Below are 26,449 nucleotides of genomic sequence, written 5' to 3'. Positions count from 1 at the left end.
AATTCGGCCTGTCTTTTGTTTTCAAATGTGTTCTTGGTTGCAGACGAAAGCGACTGAGGCAGGCGAGCGTAGAACATACGCGTACCGTTGTGTGCCCCTTGTCTTTGCACCTTATCATCATCTGGCGCTTGCTGTTTTCTTACACCTTTTCTTCCGCGAAAACCCAATGACCGCAGATTGCGTTCACTTCAGACAGACGACGCTCCCCTTCTTCTTATGAACAAACTCCACACCCTTTTCCTTGTGGTTATTTCCCCTCCGTGCAGCTTTCCCACATCCTCTGGTACGACATTTAAAGCACAGTTGGAAAAACTTCGCGCGACATTTTAGCTTCACCTGCAAGAGTATGACGCGATAGCCTTAAAGGGCCCGTCAGGGGCTCCCCTTGCACACGCAGACACTGTTTCCTTCAAGAAGGGTTCTGAGCCGGGCTAGTTGGTGGATGATTGAACTGCGCGAAAGAAACGGGGACCGAGAAGAAACACGTACACACACACAGCGCAGACTTCCAACTTTTAATTCGAAAAAAACGCCTCGAGCATTCCTTTTATGCACACCTAATCCCCACATGACACAGCCAGGAACCAACACAGCAGATAAGTTTAACAATTCGAAAAACGCCTCGAACATTCCTTTTATGCACACCTAATCACCACATGACACCACTGACTCTGAGCTTCCAGCTACAGTGCGACAAATTGCCCGTAGCACAACAAACCAAGACAAGGGACGTGTTATCGGCGACGGAGTTGACAGCCTCATCCGCACTGTAAGTGAACGTCCACCAAAGAACCCTCCATTAAAGAAAATCGTAAACTACCTGAAAGACAACGACCTTACAGTCATTCAACAGGATAGATAAGCGGGCGAGTTGGTGATACATAATGCAAAAAAACAGCGCGAACAAACGGGGACTAGACGAAGAATACACAGGACCAAGCGCTGACTCTCAACTAAAGTTTAATCACAGGAAGCACACTTATAAAAGGAAACAGAAAACGAAAAAAACACAAAATCAGAACGCATGTGTTACTATGTGATGTCCAGATATGCAACTTCACAGTTACGCAGGAGCAGGGATGGTTGGCTGACACATAATCTTGGTTTGTTTGTCATGTTATACGCCTCGATAATTTCCCTGGTCAACTGGTCGGGGTGTTTGTACAAAATGTCAGTAAAATGCAAGGACGGAAAACATGATTGACACTCACGGCAATGATCAGCTAGATTAGTGGAGCGATTAGATTCTAATGAATTGAGATGTTCTCCGAGTCGTGTGTTGATACAACGTCCCGTTTGCCCAATGTATATCTGACCACAGGATAGGGGGATTTTATAAACTACCCCTTTGGAGCACGGCACAAAACTTTTAGCGTGCTTAACACCACAGGACGTTACAGATTTCTTGGGGTTGCGGGACTTATTTTCTACTGCTGAACAAATTTTACTGAGCTTATTCGGGGCCGAAAAAACCACATCAACTTTATACCTATGGGCCACATTTTTAAGACCATGAGACAGGCGATGCACATAGGGAAGGACTGCGAACTTTTTCCGTTTCTGTTCTTTCTGTGAAGACGGCAGCAATGTCGGCGCTTTAAGCTTTTTAATTATTTTATTGCAACCCAAAGTGATAAGCTCAGCTGGATATCCTGCTTCCTTTAGTCTCTTAGCCTGATTATCAAAGCTTTCTTGCATAGCATGGTGACAAGATTTTGACAACGCAGATGACAAGGATGAAACAACAATTCCACATTTCACTACCTTAGAATGATGTGACTTATAGTTCAGCAGCAGAAGCATTTAAAGCTAATGCACGGGGTTTACAGTTCACCACTGAGGTACCGGTCGATAACCAGATACAATTTTTAGATTTATGTTTGACTGAGGGGAAGGGACACATGTGTTGGAATTACGCGCCACGTGCCAACAAACCGCTGCTGAACTATAAGTCACATCATTCTAAGGTAGTGAAATGTGGAATTGTTGTTTCATCCTTGTCATCTGCGTTGTCAAAATCTTGTCACCATGCTATGCAAGAAAGCTTTGATAATCAGGCTAAGAGACTAAAGGAAGCAGGATATCCAGCTGAGCTTATCACTTTGGGTTGCAATAAAATAATTAAAAAGCTTAAAGCGCCGACATTGCTGCCGTCTTCACAGAAAGAACAGAAACGGAAAAAGTTCGCAGTCCTTCCCTATGTGCATCGCCTGTCTCATGGTCTTAAAAATGTGGCCCATAGGTATAAAGTTGATGTGGTTTTTTCGGCCCCGAATAAGCTCAGTAAAATTTGTTCAGCAGTAGAAAATAAGTCCCGCAACCCCAAGAAATCTGTAACGTCCTGTGGTGTTAAGCACGCTAAAAGTTTTGTGCCGTGCTCCAAAGGGGTAGTTTATAAAATCCCCCTATCCTGTGGTCAGATATACATTGGGCAAACGGGACGTTGTATCAACACACGACTCGGAGAACATCTCAATTCATTAGAATCTAATCGCTCCACTAATCTAGCTGATCATTGCCGTGAGTGTCAATCATGTTTTCCGTCCTTGCATTTTACTGACATTTTGTACAAACACCCCGACCAGTTGACCAGGGAAATTATCGAGGCGTATAACATGACAAAGAAACCAAGATTATGTGTCAGCCAACCATCCCTGCTCCTGCGTAACTGTGAAGTTGCATATCTGGACATCACATAGTAACACATGCGTTCTGATTTTGTGTTTTTTTCGTTTTCTGTTTCCTTTTATAAGTGTGCTTCCTGTGATTAAACTTTAGTTGAGAGTCAGCGCTTGGTCCTGTGTATTCTTCGTCTAGTCCCCGTTTGTTCGCGCTGTTTTTTTGCCTTACAGTCATCCAAGCCGACAAAGAAGGCGGCTTTGTTGTTATGCCGGTTGAAATGTATGAAGAAAAGGCCGTTCAGGCATTAACGAAGAACTTCAGGCCGATTGAATTTTGTGAAAAAAGACAAAAGATGGCTGCCAGGAAGCTTCTGAAGAAGGTACAACTTGAATCAAAGGCCAAAGAGGTCAAGAAAGGCCAAAATGGGTTCCTGCATGTTTTCTTCACAGGAAAAACCCACAAAGCGAAGTGCCCTCTTCGTGTCATCGTATCGGAGGACAGCTAGCAGCGTATGGTAGGGGATTATCTAAAAAAGCACCTGGACAAAGTTGTGGGACCGGATCCGTTTTTAGTGAAGATCTCAAAAGAACTTCTTGCCACTCTGGATGACATCACTTCGGCCACCACGGCATTCTCGATAGATATAGAAGACTTATTCTATTCTATTCCGCATGAAGCCTTGTTTGCAGCTGTCAAGCAGCAAATAGAAGAATATGGTGAAGTTAGTTTCCGAAACGCAGTTAGCATGTCGTTGGAACAATTCCTTGAATTGTTGAAATTCTACCTTGCCTCGACCGCAATCTGCCACAAAGGACAGTTTTACATTAAAAAAAAGTGGCATATGCATTGGTTCTTCTGTGGCACCCGTTTTGTGTAGTATTTTCCTTTCTTCCTTTGACCAGCACTTGCAATGTTGTCTCCTCAACCAATATATTGTACGCATATTTAGGTACGTTGTTGATTATCTTGTGATGGTAAACCTCTCTGCTAGTTCTAGTCTGCCTGAATTGGTGAGTAGCGTCCTCAATGTTTTCAAGTGTGAAGGAAAAGGGCTTAATTTCACTCATGAATTGCCTAAGGGTAACCAAATCCAGTTTCTGGACATCAATTTAGAATTTACGCCTTCACATATCTGTTGGTCCTACAACCCCAGAATGAACAAGCAGTTTCTACCCTATGACAGTGCCCATTCAAAGTTGGTAAAGAGAGCGATCGTTCACCTTGCCTGCCGTTCCGCCCTAGAAAAGTCATGTAAGCATAAAATGAGTTCAAGCCTTAAGCTCCAGATTGACAGAATGTATGATGCTGGGTATGCCCGGCAACTGATAACCTGTGTTTGTGAAAGCTTGCTACAGAGGATAAAGAGTACGAACCGCCAAGTGACCGAACAACAAAAACCTGTGTGTGTCATGCCTTACGTGCACCGAGTGTCACACAATTTAAAAAAAAGTGGCAGGAAGATACGGTGTCCAGCTTGTGTTTGCGGCGCCGTGTAAGCTCGCTAAAGTCTGTGCTATCATGAACAGGGACAATAGAAAGCAAAAATGCACCTTAAATCACAGCCTTAAGTACAGACTGTACCACAACAGTTATCTATCAGGTTCCTTTATCCTGTGGGAAGACGTACATCGGCCAAACTGGGCGATGTTTTAACGAGAGGGCGGCTGAACACGTTCGCAACCTGTCTACCAATTCAGGAGGAAATTTAGCCTTACATTGCAAGAAGTGCAAAAAAAGTGATTGCCACCCGTTTCTAGAAAGTACTAAGTTCCTCGCTATAGCTAGAACAAAGACAGAAAGGGAAATAATTGGGCCTTCTTAATCGCAAAGAATACGAACAATTGCGTGAGCACTCCATCCATCCTGCTTTCAAATGAAAAAATCTCGTTTTTAGAAGGTAAAACTTTAGACTGTCCTTTGTAACGCTGCACCTTTACTCTTGTTACTTGTTGTTTCCTTCCTTTTTTACGTTTTAGCCCGGTTTTAGCTTTTTATTCATCATCGCGTCGCTTTTACCTTTGTTTTTTGTTGTTTCCATTTTCACTCTCGGTTTTAACCTCGTTGGTATTCTGGTTTTGTATCTTTCATATGGTTTCGCTTTTATGCCCTTTCGATTATTTTTTAGTGTTTGCACTTTCATCGTTTACTGTTGTTACTGTTGGTCCCATGTCACATCGCTTTTTGCTTACTAAGTTTTTTCTTTTGCTCGTATTATATGGTTACGCCGTGTGTCATTTAGTTTCAATGTCAGGTGTTCACTTGCCTCCTCTTCTCCCCTTTTATCTAGGTAACAAGTGTGTTTAGGCATGCATGCACACGCTTACAAATTGTTTTTTAGATTGGTTCACTAGTTCGGATCTACCCAATTGTTAAACTTATCTTCTGTGTTGGTTCCTGGCTGTGTCATGTGGTGATTAGGTGTGCATAAAAGGAATGCTCGAGGCGTTTTTCGAATTGTTAATCTTATCTGCTGTGTTGGTTCCTGGCTGTGTCATGTGGTGATTAGGTGTGCATAAAAGGAATGCTCAAGGCGTTTTACGAATTGTTAATCTTATCTGCTGTGTTGGTTCCTGGCTGTGTCATGTGGTGATTAGGTGTGCATAAAATGCTCGAGGCGTTTTTTCGAATTAAAAGTTGGAAGTCTGCGCTGTGTGTGGGTACGTGTTTCTTCTTGGTCCCCGTTTCTTTCGCGCAGTTCAATCATGAACTGTTTCCTTATTGCACTAAAAGGTAGTCAGAAAGGGGCTCTCAATAAATTTGCAATATGTTATATGGAGATGTTATATGCAGCCAAAATTTGGACTTCTGCGTCTTCGCGCCTTTCTGTCCCATCTCGTCAATTCGCGCACACCCAAACGCCGGCGCTCCTCCCTCGGCTGCCTCCGTCTAAAGTCACTGGGACCTCCGTCGGCTGCCGGAGCACGCGGAGTGGCCGCAGCCGTGGTAGACGTGTGACATTTGAAAGAATTTGGCGCGGTGAACTATTGATAACCGCCGGCTGCTGACGTCGCATGCCAGGCTTCGAGCGATACCCCGGCACTGGGCGTCGCCTCGAGGTGCGAAAGATGGAATTAAAAAAAATATATTGTAAATTTCCCGCTCCCTTTTGAGGTCTCGTACGCGGCAGGAACGCTCGGTGGCCTCTACACGACATAGTGCAAGCATATTAAAGCCAAGCTCAAACATCATTTTCTGTGGCCCTTTAAAACCCGATCTAATGAAACTTGATTTTACGAAGTTCCCGGTCCAACGAAGAAATTTCGATCCCGTCAAGTGGCCACAGGGTGCAATGTGCTTCAGTACCAGTATAACGAAAAAAAATTCGGCCATTAAACCCGATTTTTCCGAGAATAAAGGAGTCAAAAAAGCGATTTCTCATTTATTTTTCCTACGATGTCTCGCAGCTTGTTGGCAGCGTGCCAGCTGTAACATCTAGGCGTCGAAATAACGACCCTGGTTTTGACTTGATGGGGCTGCAAGCTGCGCTGCTGCACGGAACAACGTACCCGGCAGTCGGCGGCGCTTGACACCTTGGCTTCGAATCCGTTTTACCACATGGCGCTTCCAGGCACAAGCGATTCGGACGCCTTCGCCGACTTTTCATACCCGTAGGCGCGGGTTGCCGGCAAAGACGACTCCGCGGTAGCTTTTGGCTGCCTCTACGTTAGGAATTTAGATTTCGAAAGGCCGAAAAATGACTTTCTCTATTTCACGAATTTTCGACTTTAACGAAATATTTCTTGGTCGTTCTCAATTCACATCGATAAATCAAGTTCTAAGTATACATCCCCCCACCCCCCCGCAGCTTACGGGGAAAAAATACTTGGATCCGGAGCAGCCCAGCTGCTTCGACAATGTCATCAGCGCAAAATACTAGACAGGTGAACAAAGGGCGGCTGGTAATCGAACTATGGCCCCTCCGGCCAATCCGTCGGCAGCAAATGCACTGCCTGGCGAAAGTGCGTTCAGGTGCAGCCGTACGAGCATACGCACCGGCCTCGTCCTTGCTGATGAGCTTGGACACGTTGGAGAGGATGGCCACGGGTGTCACGCTGGTCAACGAACCGAGCGCACAGCCTGCGAAGAAGAAGAAAAACGAGGGAATATTACTTGAGGAGAAGAAGAAGAAGAAGAAGAATAGATGAGTGCTGTCCCCACAAGGCTCTGGCTGTTCTGTTGACGTGGCTCAGCTACCCAGGCTGCGGGGCAGTGGCTAAGTACCTGGCGGTGTTGCTCTAGCTTGCTAAATTTCTCCTTTTTGCCTGTGCCTGTTTGCTCCTGTTCTGGAGTGATTGGGTGCGGGACGAGAGCTTAATGTCTACTTCTCCTGGCCAGGGGTTTTCCCCTTGGTCGGCATCTCTTCCTAAAGACCAGCTCCCAATTGACCTCTTTTTCTGCAGCGGTGTTTCAAGCATTCCAGTCGCATTAGTGCCTTCCGATGGAGGCGCCATCCGACTGAACAACCCGGAGGCCGTGCAGGCGGCTCTTAGGTCCACATCGCAGCATTTCATGCACATTACCGACGTCCGGCAGTTCGGCAGGGGTGGTATTTTGTGCAGGTCACCGGATAAAGCCTGTATTGAAGACCTGCTGAAATGTACGTCATTCGCCAACCGCCCGGTGAGCGCATTCATTCCGCCTCATCTAGCATGTTCCAAGGGCTCGGTCCGAGGGGTCGACTCTCGATTGAGCCCTGCGGAAACGCTCGAGAACCTCTCGCCTGCGGGAGTGATTGCTGTCCATCGATGCAGCAGGATGGTTGACGGAGAAAAAATTCCTACGGAGTCCGTCATTGCCACATTTGCAGGAATATTTGGCCCGTCAGAGATTAAGGTGTGGCCATTGGTTTTTCGAGTAGATGCCTTTAACTCTCGGCCCCTTCAGTGTCAAAACTGCTGGCGATTTGGCCACAGCGGCAAAGCCTGCAAATCGGCCTTACGCTGCTGTGCCTGTGGGGAACGTCATTGCAGAGAAGAATGTCTTGAACAGCAAGAGAAATGTTGTTTGTGTAGCGGTGCTCACCCTGCTGATTCGCCTGACTGTCCTGCACGAGCACAAGAAGTTCAGGTGCTCGAGCTTATAGACAAGCGCAGATGCACGCGGAGAGAGGCTTTTGCCGCAGTCAAGGAGAGAGCCTCAGCCTTCTCTAGTGTGGCCGCCAAATGTCCACCCATAATGGATTCTAGATGGTCCCAGGCTATTACAGCGGCAGTTGAGAAAGCTGTGGCAAATGCAATGGATCGCATTATGGAAACCGTGTCCACGTGCATTTCGCAGGTCATAGCTGCTCAGATGACCAATCTTCTGCAGGCGTCCACCGCTCCGCTCTTGTCTTCTTTGGCTTCGGAAGTTACCCCTCCTTCTGTAGTAATCGATTACGCTCCACAGGGCCAAAAACAATGCGAGCAACAAAAGACCTCTCAGGCCTCTCCTTCGCATAGCGTTATGGACGCATCCTCTATGGATTGTATGGATATGGAGTCTGATCTCCGCGCCCAGAAACGAAGTGGGTCTCCTCTGAATATTGCAGGTCCATCTTGCCCCCAGTCAAAGACAAAGAAAAGTAACGCAAGTCAAAACGCTAAGACCAGGATTTTAGAAAAGGCAGTCGCGGCTGCGGCACTTCCACCAAGATAGGGTTCTTAAGTGTACTCCAGTGGAATTGTCGATCTATATTCTCCGCTTCAAAAGATTTAAATTGCCTATGCAATCAGCTTCTACCAGATTTAGTTGCTTTACAGGAAACATGGCTAACTTCAAATTTCAATTATCATCTCAAGGATTACCATCCGTTCCGGCTTGACCGGTCATCACGAGGGGGAGAATTGTTAGTGCTCATATCTACAAAGTTTTGCCACAGGGCATGCATTTCTTTTCAATATGCGGACAATGAATGTGAAATCCTTGCGGTTGACCTCAGTGTCCCAGGTCAACAGCCCTTTACGGTAGCTAATGCATATTTCCCGCCTGGTGTGAGTGACACTCGGCCCCTTGACTCATTCATGTCTAGTAGCCGATCTCAGGTTCTATTACTTGGCGACTTCAATTCGCACCATGTGACTTGGGGGTTTAAAACAGACAGCTTTGATTCTAGACTATTTGATTGGGCTTCTGGCAACAACTTGATCTGCAACAATTCCGGATTGCCTACGTTTGTTCGTGTGACGTTCCTTGTGTGTGCTACGAGGGTCCGCGTTCGACGGCGCGGCGTAGACGGAGCCCCCAGTGGCGGCGAAAGCACAACCGGACCCCCTTACATGTTTCTACTGTATATGGCTGCAAGCAACTTGAGTGGGATTGCTTTCGGGCCTGCCGCCGTGAACCGCACGGAGACGACCCAGGTGACAGCGGCATCATCAATTACCGAGCCATACTCGTTGAGAGTGAACGACCAGAACGAAGGGGTTTAAGCACAACCAGAACCCCTTTCCGGAGCACATTTTGTACGCGTGTGTGCCTTCAGATGTAGAGAGCGGCGCCGTGGGAGTGCTTGAGCCGGTCGACTCTCTCAGCAATGGCCTGAAGGCAGCCGCGTGCCTCATGACAGTTAATGACGCCCACAGAGTGCCCCTACGGGTGGTTAACTGTAGCCAGCAGCCACTGAGCCTTCCCAAGAACAAAACAATGGCTTTCTTCACCTCTGCGATAGAGAAACGTGAGCCCACCGATACGGTACTCGCAACTGTAGAGCATGCTAGTCCTTCGGCTGCTCCAAAGGCGTCGTTCGATCTTTCTCACGTAAAATCCAGGGAGAGGGAGGCTCTGGCTGGTTTGCTGAACGACTACTCGGAGGTATTCGCCGCGTCCAACCTGGATTTGGGCTGCTGTGGCGTTATAAAGCACAGGATATAAACCGGAACTTCATCGCTCGTTTACCAGCGTGCGTACAGGATTCCTTACTCCCAACGTGAGAAGATGGAGCGGCAGGTGCAGGACCTGATTGATCGTGTCATTGTCGAACACTCAAAGTCACCCTGGGGAGCACCAGCACTATTGGTGGAAAAGCCAGATGGCTCGTATCGATTGGTAGTGGACTACCGCAAACTAAATGCCGTAACTCGCATCGATCCATACCCCATCCCCAATATACAGGAGACGCTTTCTCAGCTGGGCTCTGCCAGGTACTTCAGGGTAGTGGACATGGCGGCGGGATTCTGGCAGATAGCAATGGATCCGGCAGATGCCGAGAAAACGGCATTCAACACGCCCTCAGGGCACTATGAATGGAAAAGAATGCCGATGGGTCTGGCCAACAGCCCTGCTGCCTGGCAGAGAACCGCTGATGTTATCCTGGCAGGTCTTCTAGGGAGGCTGTGCTTCGTGTATATGGATGACATAATCATATACAGTGACAGTTTTGAGAACCATTTGCGCGATATTGAACAGGTTTTGGTGCGACTAAGAGGAGCGGGTCTCAAGCTGAAGCCCTCTAAGTGCCAATTCCTCAAAAACGAGGTGAAATACCTCGGGCACGTTGTTTCAGCTGACGGCGTGCGACCGGACCCTGAGAAACTAAGGTGTGTCTCGGATTTTCCATCCCCGACTAGCGTCCGCCAGGTCCGGCAGTTTCTCGGCCTGATCGGTTACTACCGAAGGCACATAGAGGAGATCGCCAAGCTCGCTAAGCCGCTCACCGCTTTAACAGCCAAAAATGTCGCCTTTCGCTCGGACGAAAACGCGGAGGATGATTTTGGGGCCCTGAAAAGGAAGCTAATGAGTGCACCGCTGTTGCGCCACCCGGATTTTAATTTGCCCTTCGTTATGGCCACAGATGCGTCAAAGTTCGCAGTTGGTGCCGTGCTATCTCAGGTTATCGAGGGCAAAGAACATCCCGTTGCTTTTGCTAGCCGACAGCTGAGCCCCACAGAGCAAAAGTACGGAGCTACGGAAAGGGAGTGCCTCGCCGTTGTCTGGGCAGTAAAGCACTTCAGATGCTACCTTTACGGCCGCAAATTCAAGCTAGTCACAGACTGCCATCCTCTGAAATGGGTGATGAGTGTCAGGGACCCTAGCTCGCGACTCGCTAGATGGAATCTACCCCTGCAGGAATACTGCTTTGAAGTTGAGCACAAGTCAGGAAAGACACATCTGAATGCTGATGCACTCAGCCGCACAGCTGCCGTGGCAGCTATAGATGAGTTTGTCCCCGTAGTCGACCCCGCCGAATTACGCACAGAGCAGTGCAAAGATCCTGACCTGAAGCGAATAATCGAAAGCTTAGAGGGCGCACCGTCTCACCTCGAACAGCTAGGTTATTTCATTGGAAAAGACGGCACCCTGTGTCGGCGCACGAGGCCAACCAGGAAAGGGAGACCAGAGAAAACCTCTTGGGAAAGAGTCGTCATACCTCGGTCGTGGACAGAAAGGGTTCTTCGCGCGTTTCACGATGCGCCATGCGCCGATCATTTTGGCGTAGCGAAGACACGCAGGCGTGTGGAGCGTTTGTACTTTTGGAGTGGCATGCGACAGGATGTTAGAGACTACTGTGCGAAGTGTCATTCCTGTCTCGAAAGAAAAACACCCAAGCGACGAAGACCAGCTCCAATTCAGCCGTTCCCTGAGGTTTCGGCTCCCTTCGAGCAGAGAGGTATGGACATAATGGGCCCATTGCCCACGACCATTTCCGGAAACAAGTACATTTTAGTATTTGTCGATCACCTTTCAAAATACGCGGAAGCGGTAGCACTCCCAGATCAGAAGGCAGACACGGTTGCAAGAGCATTTGTCGAACAGATCGTGCTCCGACATGGACCCCCGAGGCAACTCTTGACAGATCGGGGAACGAACTTCGTGTCGCAGCTAATGAGGAGAGTTTGCGAGCTGCTTAAGATCGCTAAGAAGCAGACAACACCGTACCATCCGGCTTGCAACGGCGCGGTGGAGCGACTGAACCAAACCGTGGCCGGGTTCCTGTCGCATTTTGTTTCGCGCGACCAGCGGGACTGGGACTTGTGGCTCCCATATGCAATGTTTGCCTACAATTCCGCAGCATACGAGAGCACGGGCGAATCGCCATTCTTTCTTCTCTACGGCCGAGACCCGGACCAGCCTAGTGAAGTGCCAGAGGGCCCCCGTCGTGTCCCATACGCTTCACTGGACGACTATAAGGTTGAGCTAGAATCGCGCTTGCAAGTGGCGAGGGACATCGCAAAGGAGGCCTTAAAGAAAGCGGCGAAGCGCAGGAAGGAGGTGCACGATCGCAGTGCTAGAGACGCGCCGTTTGATGTGGGGGACAGCGTGTACATTGAAAACTGCCAAAGGCAGATTGGGCTAGCTCGTAAGTCCCAGACGAAGTGGAGAGGACCGTGCGAGGTTGTCGAGAAGCTTTCTCCGGTAAACTTCAGAGTCCGAGACGTGAACCGGCGCTTGATAAGGATACACGCAAATCGCCTCAAGTCGGCACCGGTTCAGTATTCACGAAATGAGGAAAGGGAAAGCGCGGATTTTGATGGGGACAGAAGTGAAGCGGAGCGCGCAGATAGTTCGCAAGAAACGCCCTCTCCTGCATTTGTTCGGCAGGCGCCAGAGGTGACGGCCGGAATGCCACCGGATTTACTTCATGCATTGCTAGAAGAAGAAGAAGCGCGCGAGGTTGCCGCGCAGATAACGCCAGGAGAGGCTCCTGCCACGAGCCCTCGCGAGTCCCAAAGCAGACAAAGGGTCACAGACTTACTTAGTGTGACTCATGAAGGCCGATATCCGCTGCGAAATCGGAAAGCTAAGTCGGACTAATGGCGTAAACAGAGCGGAGTTGTGAACTGGTTAGAATTGTGTAATGCCACAGCTCATAACATTGTTATGTGCTTATGTGTTAAGTTATCGGAGTTGGTAGTTAAACCTTTCTGTCATTAAGTAACACCTTCACAGGAGAGCATGCGGAGCGCATGCAGAACCTGCCCTACTTCCTTTCGTTATCTATATTTTTGTCTGTGCCGTGATCGTGCTAGAAGTGGGAGCTCCTTTGTAACTGTGGTAAATTTATTTCGTCCAGTTTGGACTAGAAAGGAGAGGCTTGGGTGCTGAGTTTCATGTTTATCTGTAAAAGAAGATCAGTGCTGCCCCTGGAGACGCCAGTTATGACAGCTGAGGCATATGGTGTTGTGCAGTGGTGTTGAGTGCAGCGAAAAGTGTTTTGTCGGACGCACTGTGCGAGGCGATTCAGAAAGACAAGGGGAGCTGCATGGACTCAAATGTTCGGAGAACATTCTTCTGGAGGGTGAGCGAGTGTGACGTACCTTGTGTGTGCTACGAGGGTCCGCGTTCGACGGCGCGGCGTAGACGGGGCCCCCAGTGGCGGCGAAAGCACAACCGGACCCCCTTACATGTTTCTACTGTATATGGCTGCAAGCAACTTGAGTGGGATTGCTTTCGGGCCTGCCGCCGTGGACCGCACGGAGACGACCCAGGTGACAGCGGCATCATCAATTACCGAGCCATACTCGTTGAGAGTGAACGACCAGAACGAAGGGGTTTAAGCACAACCGGACCCCCTTTCCATAGTGTCGACACGAGTCGAACGCCGCCGCCGCCGCCGCGGGGAGACGGGCGTTATCTTCCCTAATTGCCGTGGCCGTCCCGGGGACAAAGGGGCCTCGTTTCGGCGGGCCTGGCCCCGTGGCAAGACGGCGGGCATCATCAATCAACCCTCCCGAGCACATCCCAGGACAAGGGACCACTTTCCCGGCCTTTTAGTGACCTCGCCTTCCGGCCTTGAGTGGCGAGTGTCATTTGATGGAGAACGGAGGTCGGTGACCCGCGGGAACCGTCAACCAGCCAGAGCGCGCCTTACCACAGCCGACGCTACCTCGACGACAACCTTCTTTCCCTCGGACTCAACACGTGAGGGGGGCGAGACCATAAGTGCGGTGGTGTGTTTGTACGCCCAAGTGAAAGCCCTAGCCCCCCCCCCCCCCACTCCGGCGTGGGCGTCCTCACCCTAGGGAGTGTGGGGATAAGAGGATATAAAAATCGACAAGGAGTACCGAAGAGGCCACGCTCAGGACGACATCGTTCGCCAAGGGGGCCTTCAGCGCCGAAGCCCGACGGCGTGCAGCTTCTGCCAGCAACCGTTCGAGCTCAACTTCGGAGCCCCTCCATCGTCCCCATGAAGTTGTCGGCACGTAAGCTCGGACGCCCCAGCCTCTGATGTATAATCATAATCATGTGTAATTATTGAATATATCTGTTTGTTTAAACTGAGCCATACGGTGTCTCTTTGCCTCTCCGTCGCGTGTGGACCTGCGCATTATGGGGGGTCATCACATTCGCAGTCAATGCCGCTCTGCCTTGGATTTAACTTTTTCCTCCCCAGAAGTCTCTGTTACGTCTTGGGCGCCTGTTGACTGTGCAACAAACAGTGATCATCTACCGATTAGTTTCAAGTTTGCGTGTAAATTAACTCTTCCTGAGCGACATCAGCGCACGTTAATAAATTACAATTGCTTTAAAACGTGTTAACGCAATTTAAAGACACGCTAAAATCAGCCCTCCAAATCACTTCAGACACTCGCGCTCAAAGAAGTGCCGAAAGCAAGGCTGCACATCTATGCTCAGTACTGGACCATGCAAGGCAAAAGTCTGAATTTTTGCTCAAGAGAACAAAGGGTGCAATCGCGAACAATTGGTGGAACGCTGAGTGCACGCGTGCATATAGACGACGGAAAGCAGCTTGGAAGAAACTTCTCATCAATCAATGCCCAAAAAATTGGCTGGATTATAAGTATGTTGCAGCAACATTTAAGCGCACTGTCGCCCGTGCAAAGGAGGAGTATAATACAAATAATTATGATTTCCTTTCCCAATCAGGAAATAAACGAGCTTTGTTTAATTTCATGAGGCGCAACAAGGTGATTCCTCCGGCTGCCAACATTGAATCCCTTGTTCAGTCCCCTGCTGACATCGCAAAGGCCTTAGAGGATATTGCGTGTGGCCTAGAGCTTCGCTTTACACCTGCTTTACCTTCTCCTACTATATTCACATGCACCTCAAGTGATTTCACTGAGGTCTCTATGCATGAGCTGTCGCAAATTGTTCTGCGCTTATCCCCAGCGGCTCCTGGCCCCGATAAGGTCACTTCATCTATGATCAAAATATTGTTCAATGAATCTCCTGGAGACCTGTTGGCTGATTAACCATTCTATTAAAGGCCCTTGGATACCGCATGAGTGGCATCTTGCTGAAATAGTTCCATTGCTTAAAAAGCAAGGGGAGGGCTTAACTTTAGACAATATACGCCCTATTTCGTTAACATCGAACCATGTGAAATTGGTGGAAAGGGTCCTTCTCAGCCGTGTCATGTCATTCATTTCAGGAAATGCTGTATTGAATCCATGCCAAATTGGTTTCAGGCCGGGTTGTTCAATTTGGTGTGCTCATACTGACCTTGAGACCCGTATTAAATTAGCTCGCAATAGAAAAACGTTTGCTGCGCTTGTCACCTTGGATGTCAGTAAAGCATACGACAGCGTGGAGTACTCGACTCTATTACTAAGATTACAGGAACCCAACTTCCCAAGCTATTTTGTAGCCTGGATTTCTGTTTTTTTGGAAAATAGAGAATTTTACTGCTGCCAAAATGGTGTTTCCTCAAGGAGATTTCCACAGACAAGAGGTGTTCCGCAAGGATCAGTTCTCTCACCTCTTCTTTTTAACATTTTTTCTAAGCTCAATTCCATGCATTCAAAATGTGAAAACTTATGTGTACGCCGACGATATTGCATTTTTTGCATCAGGAGGTGACATTCACACTCTTTATCAAACCCTGAAAAATTACCTCAATGTTCTTGACAACTGGCTAGGAAGAATTCATCTGTCCCTTAATGTGAAGAAATGCGCATTGTTAGTATTTCCAGTTTCTGTTCCAGTAAATATCTGCCTGGTCTATAAAAATAACATAATACCTCAAGTTCAGACGGTGAAGTATCTCGGTGTAATATACGACTCTACTCTCTCCTGGCGGCCACACATTGAGCAAGTTTCTGCAAAAGGAGTTCGGGCCATTGGCATCCTGCGCAGGCTTTGTAGTGCTAGGTCAGGCATGAGAAGGCATACGCTTCTGATGATTTATAAAATGTACATCCGCCCAATTTTGGAGTTCGGGTGTGTTTTATTCTCAGGAGCTCCTGCCTATAAATTTCGCCCTCTTGTGCTTTTGGAGCGTGAGGCGTTGCGCCTTTGTCTGGGGCTTCCAAAATATGTCGCCGATGCTGTTCTGCACCTTGAGACGCGAATGCCTTCGTTATCAGCTAGGTTTCGCATTTTAACAGTTCAAACATTTTTAAAATTGTGCGACTCACCTCTTCATGCTTCCAGTATAGTACTTCTTAGTCAACCTTCCGCCTTTTTTAGTGCTGCCTGGTCTCGATTTCATACCCCGCAGATATGTTACATGCAGTCCCTCCTTGATCGCATAAATATTCATTTCACAGATGTCCGCCAAATATATAACAACTCCTCATCTGTCCAGATTGAATTCGATGGCATTTTCCCATCGAATGCAAAGCTGCAGCCATTCCCGCTTCTTCAGGGTCTATTGCACGACCACCTAAGGTCCTTGCCCTTTCATGTTCTTATTGCTACCGATGCCTCGCAGGATCGCGAAAAGGCAGGTGTGGGAATTTTTTCGCCTTCACTGGATTGGTCTTTTTCTCTCCGTCTTCCTGACTTCACTCCAATTTTTCTGGATGAATTATTAGCAGTAATCTTAGCCTTACGAAAATTAGAATCTACCGTTTCCCAGGTCGTGGTTATGACAGACTCTCTGTCCATTTGCTCTTCCTTATCCTCACCCACTGACTCTCGGCCATTACGCCTCTTTAAGTTCCTGATTCCGCTCCATCTAAATTCGGTAAGGTTGCTTTGGGTACCCGGTCACATGGGCTTTCACTTAAATGAGGTTGCAGATTCCTTAGCAAGAGCCTCTCTCAGCGGCCCAATTGTTGCTGTCCTGCCATCGTGTGCATATACAGCTGCGGTGAGGTTTCGCAGCTACACAATATTTCAGGAATTTTCTGCCTCGGCTCTTACATCTTCTGCATCCTTGGAGTAGCAAAGACTGGCGCTCACGCAGACTAGAGGTCTCTTTCACGCGCTTGCGTTGCCGGGTTCCCCTTCTAAATTTCTACCTTCACAGATCTGGCCTGGCAGCTTCCACACTGTGCCCTTTTTGTGCCGAACGTGAGACAATAGATCACTTCCTGCTGTTCTGCCGCCGCTTTTCTCATTTGAGGAAGCGTCTTTTGCAAATTCCATTTCATCAACTGGGCTTGCCTGTGTCTTCCGCGGTTGTTCTTTCCATTGGCGCTTCTTTGCTTGGACGAAGCGACAGGAGTGTGCGCTCTGCTGTGCAAAATTTTCTTCAAGAAACGCAGCGACTCCCATTCTAATTTCTTTTTCCCGCCCTCAGTCAGTACGACATTACAACATTACAGGTATTGTGTACTATTATGCACATTAAGCAATTGTCCCGTCTTTGATCTCCAAGTTAACTGGACCCCTTTCCTTCCCTCTTCCAATCTCTCAGACTACATACTATGACCACTCCTTTTCCCGTCAAAACTTTCCTGTATCCAGTAATTAACCGCCTGTGCCTTGGCCACTCCCCCGTAGTGGGTATGTGCCAGCAACGTCTGAGGCCTTCCTTCCTTCCTTCCTACAAGGCTCTTGCGCCACGCAGGCTTGCGAGGCATCGCTGAGGCCATAGGAGCTTAGCGTTTAGGTTCGGTTTACGAGGTTTAACGCCCCAAAGCGACTCTGACGATGAGGGACGCCGTAGTGCAGAGCTCCAGATAAATTCGACCACCTGGGGTTCATTAACGTGCACTGACCTCGCACAGTACACGGACCTCTAGAATTTCGCCTCCATCGAAATGCGATCACCGCGGCCAAGATCGAACCCGCGTCTGTTTCTATGCTGAGATGCTCACGACTATAGGCGCCAGGCCATGGCTGCTGTGCACCTATGCAGCTGCCATAATGTATCTTCTCCACCCCCGTCCATTAACAGTACTTAACTGATATAAAAACAGCCAAAGCAGCAACATTGTTTCGTAGTAAATATACCTCTTCATAGCAGACCAATATTAAAACGCAGAGACCGCAGCGGTGGCCTAGCCGCTTGAGCATCCGCCTCGCGTGTTGGAGGCGCAGGGTTCGATTCCACCGGTGATACAATGGGTATACAAGCTTTCCCCTGGCCTGGTGCTCGGTTTATTTACGACGAAATACTTGGAAAATGGGTCTTTGACCCTACCTTGAGTCGAAGAAAATACCTTGTGCCAAGGCGCTGTTTGGAAGCAGATGCAATAGAGCCACAAAAATTCATCGTCATCATCATATGAAAGCGCAGAAAACCAAAGTAATGTTCAACAGTCTAGCAAGGGAACAGCAGTTCACAATTGGCAGCGAGGTGCTGGAAGCGCTAAAGGAATATGTCTACTTAAGGCAGGTAGTGGCCGCTGATCCTGATTATGAGCGGGAAATAACTAGAAGAATAAGTTTGGTTTATGGGCGTTTAACGTCCAAAAGCGACTAAGGCTATGAGAGACGCCGCACTGAAGGGCTCTGGAAGTTTCGACCACCTGGGGTTCTTTAACGTGCACTGACATCGCACAGTACACGGGCCTCTAGAATTCCGCCTCCATCGAAATTCGACCGCCGCGGCTGGGATCGATCCCGCGTCTTTCGGGCCAGCAGCCGAGCGCCATAACCACTGAGCCACCGCGGCGGCCCTAGAAGAATAAGAATGGGGTGGAGTGCCTATGACCTATCCCCTCAGATAATGAATGGCAGTTTACCAATATCCCTTAAGAGAAAAGTATACACTTGTATCTTGACCCTACTCACCTACAGAGCAGAAACGTGGAGGCTAACGAAAAGAGTTCTGCTAATGTTAAGGACAGCGCAGCAAGCTATGGAAAGAAAAATGATAGATGTAACGTTAAGAGACCGGAAGCGGGCAGAGTGGCTGAGAGAACAAACGAACGCTGGTTAATGACATAACCGCCCAAATCAAAATGAAGAAATGGGCTTTGGCAGGGCATGCAATGCGAAGGCAAGATAACCGCTGGTCCTTAAGGGTAACGCAGTGGATTCGAAGGGAAAGTAAGCGTAGCAGGGGGCGGCAAAAGGTCACGTGGGTGGATGAGATTAAGTGGTTTGCGGGCATACGGTGGGCGCAGATGGCAGAGGACAGGGTTAATTTGAGAGACGTGAGAAAGGCCTTTGCCCTGCAGTGGGAGTATTCAGGCTGATGATGATAGTGGTGATGAAATATTCTTGTTCGTTTTCTTCTTCTCTCACAGAGGGACACAAACTGGAGAACCGGCTTGTTTAGCCTCTCAGACCAAGGACTAAAATTTTATTTTCTGTCTCTCTCTTTGCAGAACTTTGCTTCTCATTTATGTGGTCGACTAGCTTGCCTTTCTTCCCCATCTTTCATCGCAAAAGCGGCCCTCCTAGGTGTCAGAGCAGCGTGCCAGAGGCGGCCCCTCCTTTAAAAAAATTCCTTTTTACTGTACACAGACTTTCGTCAATGAAGTCCATAGACTTCCTATAAACATATCCTATAGACTAATACGCACTGATCATAGATTTATGGCCATGCACTTTTAGTATACTTTTTGTCCGCGGACAGTATATAGACTATGAATAGAGGAAAAGAAATGTATATGTAGGAAGGCAATAGAGTCCACAAGAAGCGTATAGGAAGCCCATAGACCACTTTTATAAGGCCTATGCCCTGGAATGCGGGCGCTGGTCACGCTCACCCATGTAGTACATCCAGGGCTCGCGCGAGAAGCCCTTGATGACCAGGAAGGCGGTCATGGAGAGGATTCCCGCCATGGCCATGACCAGGTCCGGCAGCTTGAGCACGCGGCTGCAGAAGCCGATGAAGAGGCCCGAGCACACGATGTCCAGCGCCCCGAAGCCGGCCGCCATGTTGGAGTACATGGCCACGCTCCAGTGGAAGCGGCGCAGCGAGAAGTAGAACGAGATGCTCTTGCCGGCTGCGCAGCAGAGAAGCGAAAGAGGGACACGGAGGTCAGCGACCCGCGCCGATCGAGGGCCGCTTGGTTGGATTTCACAACTCGCACTGTTTATTGAAAAAGTTTACTCGCGTGCCAGTGGTGGCACGGCAAGGTCTCGCACGCGGAACTCCATGCTCACCTGAGAAGCCGTGGCCTGCAGTGGATTATTAGACTCCTCAAAGGACGGATGTCGTTCCGCATCGACAAGGCTACAGAGCAGGCACGATTTGCAACCTCCAGCCCCAGGGGCGAATTTATGCGTCACCGGCGATTTGAGGGGATCGTTCCCCTGCCCCTCCCCGATAAATCGGACCTCTCCTGCGCCTCATGGGACGTTATATTTTGATTCGAGCACGTATATGAGCGGGCGCCTTAGAGGGCGGTGTGTGAAACTGAGAGTTAAATAATCCGCCGTAGATTACACACTGCCCGTTTTTAGTACGTGCTGGTGGTGGAGCTGGACGCAGTGATTAGTACCCAGACACAGTCAAATTGAAGGTTTGCCCACGTTATTTTCTGTAATACATCACAGAAATGGCCGTACAACAGCCACGCAAGCCACCTAAAAGAAGGGCACTTGATTCTTTACGATCCTCTCTTGAGCGTTTTCTTCACCCGATTGTAAGGAAATTATTTGGGCTAAGGCTCATCTTTGCGAGCCGATTTCCTGCCAAGTGTGCTTTTTAGCACACTTTCGGCATTGCACTTTTGGTATGTGTGCAAAATGAAGTGGTTTTTAAGAAATCACGCAGCGATTTCGCAATCCCCGATGTGACAGCCATTTCGCATCGCTGCTATATTAATCAGCGCATGAAGTTGGGCCAGTTGGCTTTCCATGACTAGAAGACAAACTACAGAAATCGTTTCGAATCAGTGCGAAAACACGGACTTGTTCTACTTAGAAGACGGCGATGAACAGGCGGTGCCGTGGGACGGACCGCTCGTGTCAGGTCAGCTGCGAACAGACAACGCGACAACGGATGATTTTGCCTGGGGTTGGCGCACATCGGATTAGTGCTTGCGCACTAATAGAGCGAAAAACGGGGCGTACAGGAGTGGGGAGAAGACACGGGGTATTTTTATCTCGCATGTTTCGTTCTTGAGAACTAACATTAAGAGCTCCCTTTTGTGGAATAGTTAGATAGGTGAACTTGTTACATGGCTGGCTGAAAGGAACCGTAGTGAAATGGGAAGCAGCGTGTGGGCGCTGCGGCACGGCCCTGCAAGGCAGCGAAATACAGGTTTGTCTTTCTCTCTATACTAGCGTGCCTCGCACTTATTCGAGCAAAGCGTACCCAGTGTTAACAAGGCGAAGGCAGCAAGGAAGCAAAGAATAACGACCAAGGCTTCTAATTGGGCTAGTTGGTTGCTATAATTCGACATAGTGGCTAGCGCACAAGGTAGACGTACACAAAAAGAATTAAGACAGGACAAACGCTAGACGCAAGACTTTGGTAAATCTCTTCGCATGTCCCACAGAAGGGCAGACCAGACAGAAAAGCCGAAGAACTTCAGGTGGCACCAGGCGGTTGTTGAGCACAAAAGTCAACACCCTTTCACGACACGTACTGCAGGACAATCAAGTTGACATAGGAGGTGGAAAGGTTGTGACAAAGAGAAATGGGGGATAAGGGGGCCCAATGTACCAGAAATAGTAACTGCCAAAGCTCTTAATTGGGCCAGTGGTTGCTATAATTCGACATAGTGGCTAGCGCACAAGGTAGACGTACACAAAAAGAATTCAGACAGGACAAACGCTAGACGCAAGACTTTGGTAAATCTCTTCGCATGTCCAACAGAAGGGCGGAACAGACCGAAAAGCCGAAGAACATCAGGTGGCACCAGGCGGTTGTTGAGCGCAAAAGTCAACACCGTTTCACGACACGTACTGCAGGACAATCAAGTTGACATATGAGGTGGAAAGGTTGTGACACAGAGAATTGGGGGATAAGGGGGCCCAATGTACCAGAAATAGTAACTGCCAAGGCTCTAAAATGGGCTAGTTGGTTGCTATAATTCGACATAGTGGCTAGCGCACAAGGTAAACGTACACAAAAAGAATTCAGACAGGACAAACGCTAGACGCAAGACTTTGGTAAATCTCTTCGCATGTCCAACAGAAGGGCGGAACAGACCGAAAAGCCGAAGAACATCAGGTGGCACCAGGCGGTTGTTGAGCGCAAAAGTCAACACCGTTTCACGACACGTACTGCAGGACAATCAAGTTGACATATGAGGTGGAAAGGTTGTGACACAGAGAATTGGGGGATAAGGGGGCCCAATGTACCAGAAATAGTAACTGCCAAGGCTCTAAAATGGGCTAGTTGGTTGCTATAATTCGACATAGTGGCTAGCGCACAAGGTAAACGTACACAAAAAGAATTCAGACAGGACAAACGCTAGACGCAAGACTTTGGTAAATCTCTTCGCATGTCCAACAGAAGGGCGGTACAGACCGAAAAGCCGAAGAACATCAGGTGGCACCAGGCGATTGTTGAGCGCAAAAGTCAACACCCTTTCACGACACGTACTGCAGGACAATCAAGTTGACATAGGAGGTGGAAAGGTTGTGACACAGAGAAATGAGGGATAAGGGGGCCCAATGTACCAGAAATAGTAACTGCCAAGGCTCTTAATTGGGCTAGTTGGTTTCTATAATTCGACATAGTGGCTAGCGCACAAGGTAGACTTACACAAAAAGAATTCAGACAGGACAAACGCTAGACGCAATACTTTGGTAAATCTCTTCGCATGTTCAACAGAAGGGCGGAACAGACCGAAAAGCCGAAGAACATCAGGTGGCACCAGGCGGTTGTTGAGCGCAAAAGTCAACACCCTTTCACGACACGTACTGCAGGACAATCAAGTTGACATATGAGGTGGAAATGTTGTGACACAGAGAATTGGGGGATAAGGGGGCCCAATGTACCAGAAATAGTAACTGCCAAGGCTCTAAAATGGGCTAGTTGGTTGCTACAATTCGACATAGTGGCTAGCGCACAAGGTAAACGTACACAAAAAGAATTCAGACAGGACAAACGCTAGATGCAAGACTTCGGTAAATCTCTTCGCATGTCCCACAGAATGGCAGACCAGACAGAAAAGCCGAAGAACTTCAGGTGGCACCAGGCGGTTGTTGAGCGCAAAAGTCAACACCCTTTCACGACACGTACTGCAGGACAATCAAGTTGACATAGGAGGTGGAAAGGTTGTGACACAGAGAAATGCGGGATAAGGTGGCCCAATGTACAAGAAATAGTAATTGCCAAGGCTCTTAATTGGGCTAGTTGGTTGGTATAATTCGGCATAGTGCATGGCTAGCGCACAAGGTAGATGTACACAAAAAGAATTCAGACAGGACAAACGCTAGACGCTCGACTTTGGTAAATAAACTGGCTGTATCTGGCATGTCCCAGAGGCACGGAAACTTAAGGAGTTACGCTGCCTCCGGCAGCTGCGGCGATAAGTGAAACTAGAATGAGTATATCTGCACACAGCTACGTATCATCGTCAACAGATGCAGTAGCACCAGTTCACTGCGTAAGAAGGTCTCGCTTACAGGAAGTGTATATCGTGATTAAATTGTAAATAAGGGGCTTTAAGGTGGTGAAGAGGAACATGGCTTATGAGAGGCGCCGTAGTGAAGGGCTGCGGACTGGTGTAGACTACCTGCGGTTTTTAACATGCGCTGACACCACACAGCAAACGGGCATCTTTGTATTTCGCAACCGTAGAAATGCAGCTACGGCCGCCGCAGCCAGGATTTGGAAGTATGTATGACTACCTATATTTTATTTCAGTGTTCGCTGAAGTTCCACCTGCATTGCCTACGCCATCGTTTTCTGTCGCGTAATATAACTGGGAAGAACATATTGATCTCCCAGATCTATTCATGTTTCGCGGCGAATGAGACAACACTGTGACGTTCCTTGTGTGTGCTACGAAGGGCCTCGTTTCGGCGGGCCTGGCCCCGTGACAAGACGGCGGGCGTCATCAATTACCGAGCCATACTCGTTGAGAGTGAACGACCAAAACGAAGGGGTTTAAGCACAACCGGATTCCCTTTCCATAGTGTCGGCACGTGTCGAACGCAGCCGCCGCGGGGAGACGGGCGTTATCTTCCCAAATTGCCGTGACCGTGCCGGGGACAAAGGGGCCTCGTTTCGGCGGGCCTGGCCCCGTGACAAGACGGCGGGCATCATCAATTACCGAGCCATACTCGTTGAGAGTGAACGACCAAAACGAAGGGGTTTAAGCACAACCGGACCCCCTTTCCATAGTGTCGGCACGTGTCGAACGCCGCCGCCGCCGCCGCGGGGAGACGGGCGTTATCTTCCCCAATTGCCGTGACCGTTCCGGGGACAAAGGGGCCTCGTTTCGGCGGGCCTGGCCCCGTGGCAAGACGGCGGGCATCATCAATCAACCCTCCCGAGCACATCCCAGGACAAGGGACCACTTTCCCGGCCTTTTAGTGACCTCGCATTCCGGCCTTGAGTGGCGAGTGTCATTTGATGGAGAACGGAGGTCGGTGACCCGCGGGAACCGTCAGCGGGCCAGAGACCGTATACCACCGCCGACGCTACCTCGACGACAACCTTCTTTCCCTCGGACTCAACACGTGAGGGGGGCGATACCATAAGTGCGGTGGTGTGTTTGTGCGCCCAAGTGAAAGCCCTAGCCCCCCCCCCCCCCTTTCACTCCGGCGTGGGCGTCCTCACCCTAGGGAGTGTGGGGATAAGAGGATATAAAAATCGACAAGGAGTACGGAAGAGAGAACGCTCAGGACGACATCGTTCGCCAAGGGGGCCTTCAGCGCCGAAGCCCGACGGCGTGCAGCTTCTGCCAGCAACCGTTCGAGCTCAACTCCGGAGCCCCTCCATCGTCCCCATGAAGTCGTCGGCACGTAAGCTCGGACACCCCAGCCTCTGATGTATAATCATAATCATGTATAATTATTGAATATATCGGTTTGTTTAAACTGAGCCATACGGTGTCTCTTTGCCTCTCCATCCCGTGTGGACCTGCGCATTATGGGGGGGGGGGGGGTCGTCACAACACTGAATTCTGATACTGTAGAAGCTTGGGCAAGTTGGTGTGACATTGTTTTTCAGCAGCACAGGGGACAAAGGACGAAACAAGTGCACAGACACGGCGCTGAACTTGCAACTGGTTTATTGAGGCGATTTTCACTACTTAATTACAGTGGCAACTAATGTCAAAAGAAAAGACTGATACACAAAACAGATTGACGATAATGACAATTCCTGAGCAGAGGTCTACAGTGGCACAAGACCAGCTGCGCACGTTTTTCTATTCTCATCAAGGAAACGTAGTTCTTTATCAGACGGAGCTATTGAGGAAACGCTTACGCGTTCCTCTTTGAATTTATGGATTTCATGAGCTTCAATGATTTCACGAGTGATTTTTGTTCTATTATCTGACAGCACTCGGCACTGAGTGAAAACAGGATAACACGGCGGTTTTTTTCTTCTTTTTTCTTTCCTCTGTGCAGTCTCTGCAACGAATTCCAAGGTGACGGGATGCGGTGCCGCTCACGATGTTGTGTTCCCGCAGCCGGTCGTTGAGGCAACGACCCGTTTGTCCCGTTAGTGCTTGCCACATGAAAGCGGAAACCTGTACACAACATTCTTGCTACATGGCACAAAACCTTTTTGGTGTTTCTTATCGCAGCCTACCATCCTTTCATTGCTGCTGAAAAGGGTAGGAGCGCGTGCCGATGTAAACGTTGTTTTTTCCGCGCCCGATAAGCTCTAAAAACTCTGCCATATTGTAAACAGCAGCCGCTGTAATAGCCGCCGCTGTACAACTAATAGAAGATAGGGCTGCCATCGCACATATCCCGACTTACTGAAAAAGCGAAAGAAAACAATCGTCGGCTTGGCGCATGCGTGGGTATATTACTGAGTGGTCTGTTTTCAATAAAAATTTGCTGCTGTTAGTCCAGCCATTGTCCTGTGTGGTTCTCTCCTGTGTATGCGTCTTGTTTGGCTGGTAAAAATTTTTCAGCATGCCTTACCAACTGGCCCACCATTCGACCTTGCTATTGCAGACCAAGGAAAGGTACATCGAAGTGGCTGTACGATAGGATATGTGTCCGAAATGTAATGCAATGTATAGGGCTGTATATCCGGATATATGTCCGAAAGCGTGTGACGCACTTTGCCTCGGGTCCTCAAAGCATGCCACCAACACCTTTTTTCTATCTGCATCTGGAAAACTGTCACTTTTCGCATTAAGAAAAAGAAAATAGAAAAAAAACTCTAGTGAAATGAATGTCCACTTGCGCTACTGGCCTCAAGATTACACGCTTCTTTGGCACAATCAAAACGAATCGAAATGACGTTAATCAATTAATGAGCAAATGGTGTTAATCAATGGTAATCAGTAGTCAGTTGAGATAGTTTGTTAATCTCCATGGTGAACTGAATCCTGTTCGTCCGTCGTGTTTTGTTCGCGCTTCAATTCATCATGAAGCAGAAATAAACCGAGAACCGAACTTGGGGATACTGCAGCGAATATGCAACGAACTGAAACGCCGCCGTTTGATACTTTGTTGTGCGTGCTAGCAAAACCCCGTGCGGCATTGGTGATTCCGGTGCCCTAAAAAAAAGTACCTCCTACTGCACGCCCTTACCCGCGGCGATGTACCAGCGACAGCTGTACCACAAGAGCTACTGCACATGGACATACGTCACATGTCCCACGTCAATCACGTCACCATACATGGCACATTATTCGGAGTGCCCCTGTCCGACCTGAACAGCAGCCACCTCGGATGG

At 48.8% G+C, this 26,449-nt stretch overlaps 1 protein-coding gene across 3 annotated transcripts in view; it reads right to left on the bottom strand.

The window, feature by feature from the left end:
- The window catches only part of LOC144111136 (putative peptidoglycan muropeptide transporter SLC46), a 94,465-nt gene that overhangs the window by 11,950 nt on the left and 56,066 nt on the right, over nt 1-26,449 (bottom strand). For 2 of the 3 annotated variants that reach the window (XM_077644289.1, XM_077644290.1), the window contains exons 2-3: nt 19,389-19,628; nt 6,616-6,699 (exon numbers count right to left, since the gene is read on the bottom strand). In XM_077644289.1, the coding sequence (XP_077500415.1) occupies nt 6,616-6,699; nt 19,389-19,628 (324 nt within the window). The remainder of the gene's footprint in view (nt 1-6,615; nt 6,700-19,388; nt 19,629-26,449) is intronic. The other variant, XM_077644291.1, reaches the window with a different exon arrangement.

This window comes from Amblyomma americanum, chromosome 11, assembly GCF_052857255.1.
Source record: "Amblyomma americanum isolate KBUSLIRL-KWMA chromosome 11, ASM5285725v1, whole genome shotgun sequence".
NCBI classification, from domain to species: domain Eukaryota; kingdom Metazoa; phylum Arthropoda; class Arachnida; order Ixodida; family Ixodidae; genus Amblyomma; species Amblyomma americanum.
This window is presented reverse-complemented; position numbering and strand designations above follow the sequence as displayed.